This window comes from Monodelphis domestica, chromosome 2, assembly GCF_027887165.1.
Source record: "Monodelphis domestica isolate mMonDom1 chromosome 2, mMonDom1.pri, whole genome shotgun sequence".
Lineage (NCBI taxonomy): Eukaryota > Metazoa > Chordata > Mammalia > Didelphimorphia > Didelphidae > Monodelphis > Monodelphis domestica.
This window is the reverse complement of record NC_077228.1, coordinates 210333350-210350553: the sequence shown is the minus strand read 5'-3', so window position 1 is coordinate 210350553 and position 17204 is coordinate 210333350. Positions and strand designations below refer to the sequence as shown.

At 41.1% G+C, this 17204-nt stretch overlaps 1 protein-coding gene across 1 annotated transcript in view; it reads left to right on the top strand.

The window, feature by feature from the left end:
• ERN1 (endoplasmic reticulum to nucleus signaling 1) overlaps window positions 1-17204 on the top strand; it is a 133992-nt gene that overhangs the window by 94793 nt on the left and 21995 nt on the right. Inside the window, exons 11-15 of the mRNA XM_056814671.1 lie at window positions 2633-2792; window positions 7534-7649; window positions 8841-9029; window positions 11553-11826; window positions 15103-15193. Of these exons, the coding sequence (XP_056670649.1) occupies window positions 2633-2792; window positions 7534-7649; window positions 8841-9029; window positions 11553-11826; window positions 15103-15193 (830 nt within the window). The remainder of the gene's footprint in view (window positions 1-2632; window positions 2793-7533; window positions 7650-8840; window positions 9030-11552; window positions 11827-15102; window positions 15194-17204) is intronic.

Genomic DNA, 17204 nt, shown 5'->3' with positions numbered 1-17204 from the left:
TGAGGTCAGATTATCATCATCATCATCATCATTATCATCATTATTATGATTATTATAACCCTTCCCCTCTGTCTTAGTATTCATTCTAATATAGGAGAGCATCAAGGGCTAGGCAGTTGGGGTTAAGTGACTTGCCTAGGGTCACACAGTTATTGTCTGAGGCCATTATTATTATTATTTTTAAAAACTCTGCCCATCTCTCTTAGTATTCATTCTTAAGACAGAAGAGCAGCAAGGGCTAGGCAACTTTATTATGATTATTAAAACCCTTCCCTTCTTTTTTAGCATTCTTTCTAAGACAGAAGAGCAGCAAGGGCTAGGCAACTGGGGTTAAGTGACTTATTTGCACAGATCACACAATTAGTGTCTGAGGCCCGATTATTATTTTTAAAAATATTTTTAGTTTTTAATTATTTATTTAGTTTTTAATTCATTTATTAAATTAGTTAATGTACAAATATATTATATTCATATAATTTATAATATGATATAATTATTATTATAATATAATAATATTTGATCTTAAAATTTAATAATGGAATGATTATGCATTATTTATTTATTTATTATTAAAGCTATTTCCTTCTATCTTAGTATTAACTCTAAAACAAAAAGAGTGGTAAGGGTGAGGCAATGGGGGTTAAGTGACTTGCCCAGAGACACACAGCGAGGGTAGGAAGTGTCTGAGACCAGATTTGAACCCAAGTCTTTCCAACTCCAGGCCTGGAATTCTATTCATTGTGCTCCCTAGATGTCCCTTAGAGGCAAGATTTAAACTCACGATGTGTCATATGTTTAGCCCAGTTTCCGACACTGACTCATCAGTACTGCACAACCTATGTCATTTCTAACAGATACTGACGAGCCTTTTAATAGACTAGAAATCATGTCCAAGCTTGAAAGACTCTTTGAGAGTCATCGATGCCTAGATGGGAAAAGATACTTGGATCTCAGAGCTTATGTGGCCCAGCCTCAACAGGAAGCATGAGTCCTCCTTAGAATATTTCGTATTGGAGGCAGCTAGGCGGCTCAATGGATTGAGAGCCGGGCCCACGAGGTCCTGGGTTCAAATGTGACCTCAGACACTTTCTAGCTGTGTGACCCTGGGCAAGTCACTTGACCCTCATTAGCCCTTACCCCTTTTCTGCCTTAGAACCAATACACAGCATTGATTCTAAGACTGAAGATAAGGGTTTTTTGTTAGTTTGTTTTTAAAAAGAATATCTCCTATCAACTTTTTTTCATATGAAGAAACTGAGGTCCAGAAAGTTATTGATTTACCCCAAACCCCTGAACAAGCTAGGAGCATCAAGGACAGAAACTGGGTCTCGTTCCACTAAGCCAGTGGTGTGGCTAGATCAAATAGGCCCAGGGTAGCTTTCATGATGCCTGTTTGATTGTACAATAATGCTCTGAAGATTAATAAATAACCAGCGTCTGACAACTCTCAGTTAACCAGGGCACTCAGCTCTCTGACTAATCTGACATGCATAGTATTTAGTTCAGTGGAATCAGTTTGTCATGAGAATTATTGCTTTCACTAGCCGACATGGAAAATTGGAAGAGTTCAGTGCTTTTTACATAGGGATGCAGACCTAGAACAAATAAGGTAAAACCCATTAAAGCATGCTATAAAGTCTACCATTACTGCGACTGTTAACGCAGGTATAGGATTGTAGATTTAGATCCAGAAGGGGTTGTCAAGGCCTTTAATTCCACCCCATCCCCACCCCTGTCACTTCACCCTGTTTGCCTCAGTTTCTTCATCTGTAAAATGAACTGGAGAAGGAAATAGCAAATCACTCCAGTATCTTTGCCAAGAAAACCTCAAAAGGGATTACAGAGTCTGACACGACTGAACAAAAAACTCCCACAAATATAGAATGAGGTATATGTAAGAAGCTGCAGGTGGCAGTAGAAAGTGTCCTGGGCCTGAAGCCAGGAGAGTCCTGGATGTGAATCCCACCTCCAACAGTTATCATTTGCTGTGTGATCAAAAGCCAAAAGTCACTTTATTTCTGAGGCTTAGTTCCCTCGCTATAAAATGGGTACAATAATATCCATAGATTTTACCTTCCAGGGTTGTTGTGAGAATCAAATGAAAAGGATATCAGGTATTTTATGAACACATTCATGGGAAAGAGTACTGACTTTAGACTCGGAGGAACTGGGTTCAAATCCCATGTCTGATGCCTTTGTGACCTTGGAAAAGTCACTTATGTTTCTTGCTCCTAAGTTTCCTCATTTGTAAAATGAGAGAGTTGGACTAGATGGTCCCTCAGGTCTGTTCCCTCTAGATCTGTGATCCTAGGAACTATAAACATGGCAGCTCAATCAGATGCCCAAAGAAGTGATAACAGCATTTGACTCTTCACAGTCCTTCGAATGTAGGTTGTGGAAATGCGTACAAATGAGAAAACTGAGGCTCAGAGGGTAAGTGCTTGACCCAGGGGCACAAAGCTGGTGACAGAGCCAGGATTCAAACCCAGAAACCCAAGCTCAGAATCCTTTATACTCTACTGTATGACCTTTCAATTCCCTCAGGACTTAGAGAGGTTGTCGTTTGGGTTCTTTGTGGGTTCAGCACAGCAGTACCCCAAGCCTCAATCCTGCTTCCCTCCTATCTTCATAGCCTCGAGGTAGTGCCTTTCCCCAACTGGAAGGCCCCCAGACAGACGGTGTCACAATCAAAAGTAATGAAGAGTGTGTGATCACCCCCAGCGTAGAGTTTGGTTTTGGATTCAAAGGAAAGAACAAACTCAACTACTGGACCAATTATTGGCTTCTCATAGGTAAGAAAGAGACCATACCTTAGTTTGGTGGCCTCCAAACTTTTTTAGATTATGCATTTCACCAGTAAAAGTTATTTGAATGCTTTCCCATCTTTCTGTCTGCCTGCCTATCTGTCTTTCTATTGTCTATCATCTGTATCCTTATCCAATCTATCTATTATCTGTCATCAGTACCTATCTATCCATCTATCTATGCAACTTTCTTTTTATCTATTTTCTATAATCTATATCTATTCATCTTTATCTCTGTTCATCTCTATGTCTGTCATCTATACCTACTTATCCAACTTTTCCCACTTTTTTATCAATTGACTTTCATCTATATCCATCTTTACCCCTATCTATATATCTATACCTATCCTTCCTTCCTCCCTCCCTCCCTCTCTTCCTCCTTTCCTTCCTCCCTTCTCTTTCCTTCCTTCCTTCCTTCCTTCCTTCCTTCCTTCCTTCCTTCCTTCCTTCCTTCCTTCCTTCCTTCCTTCCTTCCTTCCTTCCTTCCTTCCTTCCTTCCTTCCTTCCTGCCTTCCTGCCTTCCTTCCTGCCTTCCTGCCTTCCTGCCTTCCTGCCTTCCTGCCTTCCTGCCTGCCTTCCTTCCTGCCTTCCTTCCTTCCTGCCTTCCTGCCTTCCTTCCTTCCTTCCTCCCTGCCTTCCTCCCTTCCCTCCTTCCTTCCCTCCTGCCTCCCTCCCTTCCCTTCTTCCCTCCCTCCTTCCCTTCCTTCCCTCCCCTCCCTTCCTCCCTTCCTCCCTTCTCTTTCCTTCCTCCCTTCTCTTTCCTTCCTCCCTTCTCTTTCCTTCCTTCCTTCCTTCCTTCCTTCCTTCCTTCCTTCCTTCCTTCCTTCCTTCCTTCCTTCCTTCCTTCCTTCCTTCCTTCCTTCCTTCCTTCCTTCCTTCCACCTTTCTGCCTGTTGTCTTATCATCTATAGTTCTCTATCCATAGCTATACCTCTCTTTCTATTTTCTATTTATCTGTGATCTGTACTTAAATAACTGTCCATCTCTAGCTACCTCTAGACACATTTATAAGCATTTATATAAAGTATTATGTACATTATAATGCATATACTAGTATCAGAATATTTTAGTCTATTCTAGAAATAATATTTTTAGTTATTTAGAATTATATTTATCCTCAGCACACACACAAAAAGATCTTTTTGTTCTTGTATGCATTTCACTATTTTTGGGAAATGTGTATGTGTAGAAGGATTGGATAGATTTGTAAATAATAATTATTTGTTAGAGTGGTGCAGTGGATAGAATGCTGGCCCTAGACTCAGGAGTACCTAAATTCAAACTGGTCTCAGAAATTTAAAAGCCGTGTGATCTTGGGCCAGTCACTTAACCTGTTTGCCTTGGGTACCTCATCTGTAAAATGAATTGGAGAAGAAAATGGAAAACCCCAGATCAGGAAGAATAGGAAACAACTAATCAATGGAAAAAAAAGATTGTTAAGTTAATTTGCTCAATGTAGCTAGCCCAAGCAAGTGAATTTCTTCTTCTTTTTTTAAGGTAATTTATAATTGAAAGATATCTGGTGTAATTATCAAATAATTGGTCACACTCAAATAATTTATATCAAATAATTGGTCATAAAAGCCAGCAGCTTTTTTTTTAAAACCCTTACCTTCCATCTTGAAATCAATACTGTATATTGGTTCCAAGGCAGAAGAGTGGTAAGTGCTAGGCGGTGGGGGTCAAGTGACTTGCCCAGGGTCACACAGATGGGAAGTGTCTTAGGCCACATTTGAACCCAGGACACCTCCCATCTCTAGGCCTGGCTGTTAATCCACTGAGCTACCCAGCTGCCCCCAAACCAGCAGCTTTTAACCAAGAAACACTTTTAGCATGTGGCCAGCCATTTACCATATGAAATGGGGCGGGGGGAGTGAGTAAAAATGCATTGTCTCAGATTCCAACTCAGAAAGTTTAAATTGATTCCTTTTTCTTTCTTTATGTGATTCTGCTTAATGGATGTTTTCATGCATTAATTAATTCCTAGTCATGTTTGGATATTTAACTGTATTTTTTTAATGTGAATTTGTGAATTAACAAGGAAGCCAGAATGACTTTACCTTAAAGCATACTGGAAAAGGAGTGATATTCAGGTTATCCCAAAAGTAGTTTAAACTTTAATAAGTTAAAAAACACTGCACCAAGAATTTTGGGACACCCTGTATGAGAAGACTGGGAAAGCAGGTTGGTTGGTGCCAGATGGGGGAGTTTTCAGTCAATATTGACACTATGGGTGTTAAGAAGTCACCAAAGCTGATTTCAGGGTAAGAGGGAGGAGAAACTATGTGACATGGCCAAATCTAGACTTAAGAAAATTTTGGTAAGCATGTGGAACGTGGATTGGAATTGAAGGAGGGGGACTAATTAATAAGTCACTAAACATTTCATCCTAAGCACTTTAATCCTATGTGCTAAGCCCTGGGGTAGAAAGAAGAAGAAAAAAGCACGAGTCTCACCTTTATGCAATATACATTATAATGGGGCAAGCAACATGTAAGTGATTCTACATACAAGATATAGACAATATAGAGGAAGGGAATCTTGGGGAAGAGGGCAGGGATGGGGGAAAACCTCTGGCCAAAGATGGAATTTAAGTCAGGACTTGAAGGAATTTAGGACAACCAGGAGGCAGATGGGAGAGGGCAGAGCAGGTATTGGGGGGAGCTGGGGGTGGAGGGTAGGCAGGGGAGGAAGGAGACAGCCTTTGGCAACCAGGGCTGCAATTGTGTGAGTAGACAGAAGGGACTGGAAGTGAGAGATGTTAGAAAATGGAAGATTGGGCAACTGCTTGGATATATGGGGTGCGTGGAAGTGAGGAAACAAGAATGACACCAAAATTTCTATCCGGAAGGGTGGGGGTGCCTTCAACAGAAATGGAAATGTTTGAAAGAAGGTTGGGTTTGGGGAGGAAAGATAATGTTTTGTTTTGTTTTGTTTTGGGGGGGGAGGGAATTTTATTTAATTAGTTAATTTAAAATATTTTTCCATGGTTACAAGATTGAGGAAAGATAATGTAATGAGATCTGCTGCATTGATTGTAATATCCTTGCCTGTTCATCCTTTGTAACCAAAGAGGAAAGAGAGGAGGGGGCTTTTATTCATTGCTCATTGTCTTCCCTGTCCAGGGTGGACCTGTGAAAGAGTGATGGGGGGAGGGACTGGGCATGCTGGGAAGAGAGGGAGAGATGAATTTCCAGATGGTTCTCAGTGCAGCTAGTGTTGAGGTTGTAATGGTCCCAAGGGTGGGGAAGTGGCAAGTATTGGGTAATCACGAGTGAAGGATATATGTGGTTGCCTGGGAGAGGAGCCCCATGCTTGGCTTTGGAATGGAGGGGGAGATGGGACCCATTTTCCCATTTTCTCTCTTGGGATCCTACAATCATCCCCTTTCCTTTGCTTTGGATAGTATTGCTTTAGTTTGGATAGTGACATACTGGCCTCTGGTGGACAAAAGCAGACTTTCTTAGATCCTGGAGCCTTCGAAAAGGACCCGACCACTCAAGATGCATTTTAGGCAGATCTTCTTAATTATTTTTATGTCATGGAGCTCTTAGGCAGTCTAATGAAGGCTATGGACCCCTTTTCAGAATAGTGGGGTTTTTTGTTTTGTTTTATTATAAACCCTTACCTTTTGTCAGTATCAATTCTAGGACAGAAGATGGATGGACAAGGGCTATGCAATCGAGGTTAAGTGACTTGTCTAGGGTCACGGAGCTAGGTAGTATCTGAGGCCAGATTTGAACCCAAGGTCTTCTTGACTCCAGGCTTGGCGATCTATCCATTGTGCTAACTAGATGCCCCCCACCCCACCCCCTAGAATAGTGTTTTCTAAATGTATGAGTACAAATGCCAATTAAATTGAAATACATTTATCAGAATGAAACTATTTATAGCCCTCAAAGTTAAGAACCCCTGCTTTAAGGCCAGCAGTTCTAGGCTCAATAATTAATTAATAATATAATAATTAATTAGGGATCAATAATTAATAAACATTTATTTAGCACCAACTATTTGCCAGGTACTGTGATAAGCTAGAAAGGAGGCAATGATTAAAATTCAAAGTATGAGCATTTCCATCACAGAAATCAGCAAAGATTATAAATCTGGGTTTGATTTATGGTTTTGTGGATCCTCTGGATTTAAGAAAGTGATGAGAAAAATGTTTATAATACAAGATAAAACTTTTTTTTTTCCCATAGCTAGTTATTAGTTATTTAATTAAATTGAATTAATTATTTATCAACACACCCCTGCTTTGAGGTCGTCATCTAACCTAATCCTTTTATTTTATGGCCAAGGAAACTGATACCCCAAAGAGGTTAAGGGATTTATCCAAGGTCACACAGGTGGTCACTAAAATGGCCTTTTCACCAAACCATTCCCCACTTGACTAGCTACCAGAATTTCTAAAACCTCCATTCTAATTGGATCCTAATCTTATCTTTATTTCTCTCTTCCCCAAGGACCTCTCATCTCCCCTCTTCCTCTATTCATCCTCTAGGTTTAACCTTTTTATTGCCTAACTCATCCTTCTACTTTTGGGAGAGACCAACCTCCCCGGCAGTGACTTATAGAAGAACAGGTCATCCTTTTACTAAGGGTTCAAGGCTCTTTTACAAACATATTGCAAATTAAAGATTGAGGGGCAGCCAGAGGGTCTGTGGGGTTCTGAGAAGTCATCATCATCAGACATTATTTGCTAATGAAGTACTCTTGTTTCCTCTCTCAGGACATCATGAGATCCCCCTGTCTGCTTCCACCACAGTCCTGGAGAAATTCCCCAACAAACTGCCCCGGCATCCTGAAAATGTGATCCCTGCTGATTCCGAAAAGAGTTTTGATGAGGTTGGTGAATGGAAGACTCAGTTAGCATGGGTTTTCTGCATATGTGTTGACACTGTTTTAGATATAGGAGAGTATTAAATGCAGACAGAAAAAAGCTAAGGTGTAGCCTCCAACCTCAAGCTCATGGGCTATTTGGGAGAGGAAGACAAGACTAGGACTCAGGGACAGGAGATGGTATCAGATCAAGGGCGCCATTTTGCATGACATAAACTATAAGCACCGCAGGCGGTCAGAAGAGAGAATGACTGGTTGGGACTTTTGGGGAAGAGTTCAGGAATTATGCTTTGGCTATCGCTCCATATGAGAGCTAGAGGAAGCATCCAAAGTGAGGGAAATAGCATGAATAAAGAAACACAGAGGAGGAAATGAGCGTGTCATATCCCTAAGACGACAACGGCCTGGCTAAAGTAGAGGATCCATTGTTATCTCCCAGGAACATCAATTACACTTAGGAAATGGTACCCTGTTGTAGACAAAGCCTGGAGAAGGTGAGCATTGTGGTAACTAATTTCAGAGTCTATTAGTAAAGCTGAAAAATTACTAGAAAATCTAATTCATATAATTTAAAAATAAAGACTTTTTGTCTTGCCACTGGACTTCAGTTCAGTGATTCTGAGGCCGATGACTTTCAAGGGGGCAGCTAAGTGGCTCAGTGGATTGAGAGTCCTGCATTCAAATACAGCCTCAGACACTTCCTGGCTGTGTGACCCTGGGCAAGTCACTTAACCTCTTTGCCTAGCCCTTACCACTCTTCTGCCTTGGAACCAATATATAGTATTGATTCCAAGGTGGAAGGTAAAGGATTTAAAAAAAAAAAAAGCTATAGTGTACAGAGTGCTGGACTTGGATGGTATTGATTCTAAGATGGAAAGTAGGGATTTAAGGGGGAAAAAAGGAAAGAAAGGACAAATAATAAAAGGTGGTAGTAAGAAATGGGGTTAAGTTTTTCTCTGAGAGTTTTAAAAAGTCCTGGGTGCTGTTAAGATTCCAGACCATGGAGTGGATTCCTTTATTTTATGCTGTTGGGGTTTTAAGTTTCTAGGACTTACACTGATAGTAAATAGCGAAGTCTCAGAGACCCATAGATTGTCGGAGGGAAGTCCAGAAACTAAGAGCCTCTTGTTGTTAGCTCTCAAAGCTTTGTCACTGGGGAAGGGGCTTTTGCAGTGAAGTAGACCCTCTCTTCTATAGAAGGTTATCAAAATGGTTGACCGGCACACAGAAGAACCAACTCCTACTACTCGTCAAGATATTGAATTCACTCGAACCCCAGTAAAAACAGAGGCTGCTGTAGACTCCATGTTGAAGGACATGGCTACAATCATCCTGTGTACCTTCCTTCTCATTGGATGGGTCGCCTTCGTCATCACCTACCCAATGGTAAGACCCATTCTCGTGGAGCTAATCTTTATTGGCCCTGCTTTTCTAGTTGGCAATCTGTTTGCCCCTTAGCATTGCAGCAGTGATTGTTGGGTTCTTCGTGAATGGATGGATGGATGGATGAATGAAGAGTGAGTTGGTCTTAGAGCTAAAAAGATTCCTTTTCATCCATGTTAGTGACTTCTTTCACAGCATCCCTGATGGAAGTGGTCATCTCGCCTTTGTCTAAACATCACCAAGGACTGGTCGCTCATTTCCCTTTGGATTAACCTATTCTATTCTATTCTATTCTATTCTAGTCTAGTCTAGTCTAGTCTAATATAGTCTAGTTTAGTCTAGTCTATTCTAGTGTATTTTGTTTTAGTCTAGTCTATTCTAATCTAGACTATTCTATTCTATTCTAGTTTATTCTAGTATATTCTATTCTATTCTATTCTATTCTATTCTATTCTAGTCTTGTCTAATATAGTCTAGTCTAGTCTATTCTAGTGTATTCTATTCTATTCTACTCTAGACTATTCTATTCTAGTTTATTCTAGTGTATTCTATTCTATTCTAGTCTTGTCTAATATAGTCTAGTCTAGTCTATTCTAGTGTATTCTATTCTATTCTACTCTAGACTATTCTATTCTAGTTTATTCTAGTGTATTCTATTCTATTCTAGTCTTGTCTAACATAGTCTAGTTTAGTCTAGTATAGTCTATTCTAGTCTATTCTATTCTATTCTAGTCTAATCTATTCTATTCTATTCTAGTTTATTCTAGTGTATTCTATTCTAGTCTAGTCTAGTCTAGGCTAGTCTAATCTGGTCTAGTCTAGTCTATTCTAGTCTAATTTAATCCAGTCTAGTCTAATTTATTCTATTATATCCTATTCTAGTTTAGTCTATTCTATTCTATTCTGGTCTAGTCTAGACTAGTCTATTCTATTCTAGTCTAATCTAGTCTAGTCTATTCTATTCTAGTCTAATTTAGTTTAGTGTAGTCTAGTCTAATCTAGTCTAGTCTATTTGTTGGTTTATTTATAAATCTCTCTTGCCTTCTGTCCTAGTATCAATTCTAAGACAAAAGAGCAGCATGGGCTAGGCAATCAGGGTTAAATGACTTGCTCAAGGTCACACAGCTAGGAGTGTCGGAGGTCAGATTTGAACCCAGGTCCTCCTAAATGTAGACCCATTTCTCTATCCACGATGCTGCCTAGCTGCCCCTAACCTATTTATTTTGAAGCTGCTCAAATTGTTTTTTTCTTTTTAGGGTAAGGAGAGAAATTGTACCTGGGATTTCCCTGGTCTATAGGGAACTCCCCAGTAGGGAAAGGTCCTTCAGCAATGCAGGATGGTTGCTTCCCCACAATTCAGTTAAAAAGAGTTTTCTAGAGTGCTGAAAGATTAAGTGATTGACCCAGGGTCCCCAAGCCAGTGTGTATCAGAAGTAGGACTGGAACTCAAGTCTTGGCTTCAGGGTTGACTCTTTTTAAAAAAGAAAAAAAATTTTTTTAACTCTTACCTTTGACAATTCTGAAGGACTTGTGATGGAGTTGGAACTGTTGGAGTCAGTTGCAGATCAAAGCATATGATCTTTCCCATTAGTTTATTTACAGTTTTATTTGGAGAATTTGGTTTTATATGGGTGTGCACTTACAACAGTGACTGATATGGAGGTGTGTTTTGCATGAGAATACATGTATGGCCCAGATCAAATTGGCTACCATCACTGAGTTAGGGGAGGGAACTAAATAAAGAGGGAGTCCATTTGGATCTTATAATTTTGGAAAATGTTTGTTGAAAATTATTATGTACAACTGGGAAAATAAAGTGTCTTCAAATTAAATCCTCCCTTTCTGTCTTAATGAATATTAGGTATTGGTTCTAAGGCAGAAGAGCAGTAAAGGCTAGGCAAAGGGGGTTAAGGGACTTGCCCAGGGTCACCATCTGAGGCCAGATTTGAACTGTGAAACTATTCTGTTTGCACTTGTGAAAAGAGAATCCTTTATTCTCTTTGCCTAGTTGGTGTTAACACTTTGGTTTTCCCTTCCTGTCATCTGGAGAGAGTTTAATTCTGGTTGAAGGTTAACAAGTTCTGGCTGAGCCAAGCACTGGAACAATATTTAGTTAGATAGGTTAATGTCTTCTTGACCATTCGGTATTCCTCTGCTTTCACTCTTTCCACCTCTTTTGTAAATAAAAGATTTATAATTTTCATATATTTCACCAGCCCATTAATTTTAATACTTACAGAACCCAGGACCTCCCTTCTCTGAGCCTGGCTCTCTGGCCACCTGGCTGCCCCCTCAGAATTGACTCTTTGGCCAGTCACCAATCAGCTTCTCTGCTCTTTATATCGAGTGGAAATGCACCTGCATTGAACTTCTGCCTGTGGGTCCTCTCTGTGCCTTCCAAAACTACTCCTACTTCCACATGGCAGCCCTTCTCCATTTCTCTTGAGGGGATTTCTCTTGGGGTGGATCAATAGGTAACTGTGTCCTGCTAAGCCCTGAGGTGTTCTCGTGTTTGTTTCTCCCTAGAGCATGCACCAGCAGCAGCAGCTCCAGCACCAGCAGTTTCAGAGGCAGCTGGAAGAGAGGATCCAGCTGTTGCAACAACAGCAGCTCCCTTTCCAGCCTCCGAGTGACCTGTCTCAGGACTCGGATTTCCTGGATGTCTCTGCTGGTTTGCACTCCGAGAGCTCAGCTCCCAGCAGTCCCAACATGTCCCCCAAGGGCTCCAACCACTCTCAGCATTCCAGCAACTCAGCTTTCAAGGTCAGCAGCATCGTGGCTGCTGAGCAAGATGAGAATGGTAAAGCCATGTGTTATTTTCTACGTTACATCTTTTGTCATCGAGACCAGCTAGGAAAAATAAATTCATAACAGGATGATTCTGTTTCTGCCTCTCAAGGAACTATAAAATGTAATTTCCCAATGGTTCTTAAGGACACCCTTACTTTTTTTTTTAACCCCTTACCTTCCATCTTAGAATCAATACTGTGTATCAGTTCCAAGGTAGAAGAGCAGTAAGGGCTAGGTGACTTGCTCAGAATCACACAGCTAGGAAGTGTCTGAGGACAGATTTGAACCCAGGACCTCCAGGGCTGTTTCTCAATCTGGTAAACCACCCAGTTACCCTCTAGGACAGCCTTAACTTTTTAAAAAAAAATTTTACCTTCCATCTTAGAATCATTACTATGTATTGGTTCCAAGGCTGGATCATGGTAAGGACTAGGCAGTGGGGGGACCACCTTGGCACCTTCTTCCATTATCTCGTTTTCTAAGGACTAGATGTCATGGAAGGCTAGAAATTCTCTTGAGGCACAGTGTGGGGAATCTTCTGGTGGAAGAAGTACGAGAGGCACAAATCATAGAAATTTAGGGCTGCACAGAGAATTGGAAACTAAAGGGATACCCCTTGACTGGAGAATGGCCAAACAAATTGTGGCTTATTTTGGTGATGGAATACTATTGTGCTGCAAGGAATGATAAACTGCTTGATTTCTATTTGAACTGGACTCCATGAACTGATGAGAAGTAAAATAAGCAGAACCAGGAAAACAATGTTCATGGTAACAGCAATATTGTGGAACGATCAAATGAGATAGACTGAGCTACTCTCAACATGGTCCAGGATGGTCCAGGATAATTCTGAGGGCTTATAAGAAAGAATGCTCTTGGGGGGGAGGGGGGGGAGGGGGGGGCAGCTGGGTGGCTCAGTGGATTGAGAGCCAGGTCTAGAGATGGGAGGTCCTGGGTACAAATCTCATGTCAGACACTTCCTACCTGTGTGACCCTGGGCAAGTCACTTAACCCCCATTGCCTATCCCTTACTGCTCTTCTGCTTTGGAACCAATACACAGGAAGGAAGGAAGGAAGGAAGGAAGGAAGGAAGGAAGGAAGGAAGGAAGGAAGGAAGGAAGGAAGGAAGGAAGGAAGGAAGGAAGGAAGGAAGGAAGGAAGGAAGGAAGGAAGGAAGGAAGGAAGGAAGGAAGGAAGGAAGGAAGGAAGGAAGGAAGGAAGGAAGGAAGGAAGAAAGGAAGAAAGGAAGAAAGGAAGAAAGAAAAGAAAGAATGCTCTCCACCTCCAGACAAAGAACTGTTGGAATAGCAATGCAGATGAAAGCATGTGATTTATCACTTGTTTATTTGGGTTTATGTTTTGGGCTTTGGGTTTTATGGGATTGTTCACTTACAAGAATGAATAATATGTAGATAAAAAATAAAATAAAATGCCCCCCCCCCAATAAAAAAATTTAGGGCCACAGGAGACCTTGGATATCATGGTCTATGTATCCTTAAACTTTATTGTGTCATGGATCCCTCTGGATGCTATCTGGTGAAGTCTATGGATCCTTTCTCAAAGTAATTTTTTTTAAATACATAAAATAAAATATATAGGGAAGCTGGGTGGCTTAGTGGATAGAGAGAGTGCCAGGCCTGGAATCAGAAGGACTCATCTCCCTGAGCTCAAATGTGGCCTCAGACACCTATGAGCTATGTGGCCCTGGGCAAGTTTCTTAACCCTCTTTGCTTTGGTTTCCTTATATGTCAAATGAGATGGAGAAGGAAATGGTAAGTCACCCCAGTATTTTGTTTAAAAATGCAGTCATTTTTAAAAAAACACTTTTTCTTCTGTCCTAGAATTGATACTAAGTTTCAGTTCTAAGGCAGAAGAGCAATAAGAGCTAGGCAGTTGGGATTAAGTGACTTGCCCAGGGTCATACAACTAGGAAGTGTCTGAAGCCAAATTTGAACCCAGGACCTCCCAACTCCAGTCCTGGCTCTCAATCGACTGAGCCACCCAGCTACCCCACCTAAATGGAGTCATGAAGAGTTGGATACAACTGAAAAATGACCGAACAGCAAAAATTAAAATGTAGCATATTACAAAGGAAACCAGTTATATTTAAATAAAGATAGAGTTTTTTCCTCTCCAAGTCCACGGAACCTCCTGAAATATGTCCACAGATTCCTTGGAAGTCCACAGACTTCCAATGGAAAAACCCCCAATCTACTTCAATCCTCCCATTTTATACTTGAGGGGAGTTGAGGGCTACAGAGGAAAATTAACTTATCCAAAGAAGTCACACAGCTAGTCAGTTGGTTTGAATCTTGTCCAATGATGGATGATGCTTCTTAGTAGGAAAGTCGAGCTCTTAGAGTAAAGGAGTTAATAAATGTTTATTGAATTTAATCAACATAATGACATGTGTTAGGAACTTTTGTTATTGTTGTTCAGTCCTGTCTGACTCTTCATTTCCCCATCTAATTTTTTGTTGGTGGTGTTGTTTTGGATATGACCTTTATTGAATTTATCCACCAGAATGGGGGGAAAAAAGACTGGGGGGCAGCTGGGTAGCTCAGTGGATTGAGAGCCAGGCCAAAGATGGGAGGGTCTCAGTTCAAATCTGGCCTCAGCCACTTCCCAGCTGTGTGACCCTGGGCAAGTCACTTGACCCCCATTGCCTAGCCCTTACCGCTCTTCTGCCTTAGAGCCAATACACAGTATTAATTCCAAGACAGAAGGTAAGGGTTAAAAAAAAAAAGTCTGAACAAAACCAAATGTGTGTTACTATCACTTCTGCATCACAATTAAAATCCAAATAGATTTTTTAAATCAGACAACTCAATCAAAATCCACTACTTCAATCCACTACAGCCAGTTTAACACTTAAATATGGTTAAGACGTCAAGGCAGAAATATGGTTGGCTGGGAGTCTTATGATACTGGAGTGGTTTTCCGTTTCCTTCTCTAGCTCATTTTACAGATGAGGAAACTGAGGCAAACAGGATTAAGTGACTTGCCTCAGGTCACCCATCTTTTAACTCTTTCAATCTCAAATTAGAAAATCCAGTTGCTTTTGTCTCCCCTTCCCCATGGAATACTTTCTGTCCTGCATAATAATAGCTCTAGGTGTGGCTCCTCTTGACAAGTCGCTAGTCATTTATTAAGCACCTACTTCTGTCTGGCACTGGGCTAGAGGAAAGACTTGACCTTTAAAGAATTAATTTTGTTTTCGCCTCAAGGATTTCCTTTATGCTTGTTTAAAGTAATATTTTTTTTTCTTGTCATGATTTTGGCTCAGATGAAGAGACCAGCATGGTGGTAGTTGGGAAAATTTCCTTTTGCCCAAAGGATGTCTTGGGACATGGAGCTGAAGGCACCATTGTATACAGGTAAGTGGTGTGGAGAGACCCCTGTCTGTCCAGAGAAACAAGGATCATGGAATCACAGAAGCGGAGAATTTGTAGGGACTTCAGTGGCCACCCAGTCTGACCCATACCTAAAAGGCATCCCCCATTAGAACGTAGCTGACGAGTAGCCATCTAGCCTCTGTTTGGAGGCCAGAATCCAAGGACAGATCTCCTGAGGCAGCCCATTCCATTTCTGAACAACGCTGATTGTCAGGAAGGTTTTCTTGATATTAAGCTGCAATTGGCCTCTTTGCCTTTTCTGCCCACTATTTTCTGAAGCCAAACAGAAGTCTGATAATCCTTTGGGGTGATAGTACTTCAAATATTGTGAATGTAACTATCATGTATTCTCCACCACCATCACTACCTCAAGTCTTTTCCAGACCTAGCACCCCCAGTTTCCCTTCCCTCCCCTCCCCTCCCCTGCTTTTCTTCAAAACCCTTACCTTCTGTCTTAGTATCAGTTCTAAGACAGAAGAGTAACAAGGGCTTGGCAAACAGGGTTAAGCGATCTTGGAATCAATACTGTGTATTGGCTCCAAGGCAGAAGAGTGGCAAAGGCTAGGCAATGCGGGTTAAGTGACTTGCCCAGGGTCACCCAGCTGGGAAGTGTTTGAATCCAGATTTGAACCCAGGACCGCCCATCTCTAGGCCTGGCTGTTAATCCATTGAGCTACCCAGCTGCCCCCCTGAGGCCAAATTTGAGCCCAAAGATTATCTCTAGGCTTAGAGCTCTATCAACTGTGCTACCTAGCCACCCCTTATCCCCATTTACATCAAATAATCCTCATAGGATATAGACTCAGAGGACTTTCACTATCCTGCTTACCTCCCTCTGGACACTCTCCATCTTACCATCTCATTGAAAATGAAGCCAATGACTTTGTGCAACTCTGCCTTACTTAAAATCCAATTCCCGCACAAGTCAAGACATCAACTGGTTGTGTCATTAGTCTTCTTTGAAAATGAAGAATAGGGTAGTAGGTAGCACAGTGGATAGAATGCCAGCTGAGAGGACTTGGATTCTATTCTGACTTCAGATGCTTCCTATCTGTGTGACTCTGGGTAAGTCACTTAACCTTGATTGTCTTGTCACTCTTCTATCTTAGAATTGATACTAGGACAGAGGGTAAGGGAGAGAGACAGAGAGACAGAAACAGAATTTTAAAAAGAAGGAAGGAAGGAAAGAAAGAAAGAAGGCAAGAAAGGAAGGAAGGATGGAAAGAAAGAAAGAAAGAAAGAAAGAAAGAAAGAAAGAAAGAAAGAAAGAAAGAAAGAAAGAAAGAAAGAAAGAAAGAAAGAAAGAAAGAAAGAAAGAAAGAAAGAAAGAAAGAAAGAAAGAAAGAAAGAAAGAAAGAAGGAAAGAAATGAAGGAAGGAAGGAAGGGAGGGAGGGAGGAAGGGAGGGAGGGAGGAAGGAAGGGAGGGAGGAAGGAAGGAAGGAAGGAAGGAAGGAAGGAAGGAAGGAAGGAAGGAAGGAAGGAAGGAAGGAAGGAAGGAAGGAAGGAAGGAAGGAAGGAAGGAAGGAAGGAAGGAAGGAAGGAAGGAAAGATGACGACAACAACAACAACAACCCTCTTATTTTATTTTGTCCTTAAACTGTGATACTCAGAGGTGAACACAATACTTCAGATGTGACTAAGGCAGAGTGCAAAGGGAGTCTATTCTATTTCATTTAATGATCATATCCACTCCCAGGAGCAGCTAGGTGGTATAGTGGTTAGAGTGCAAAGCCTAGAAAGATTCATCTTTCTGAATTCAAATCTGGACTCAGACACTTACTAACTGTGATCCTGGGCAAGTCACTTAATCTTGCTTGCCTCAGTTTCCTCATCAGTCAAATGAAACCACTCCAGTATCTTTACCAAGAAAACCCCAAATAGAGTCAAAGAAGAGTTGGACATGACTAAAACAACTGAACAACAACAAATCTACTCCCATGGATTCAGTTATATCTATATAGATGATTCTTACATCTATTTTATCCAGCCTCT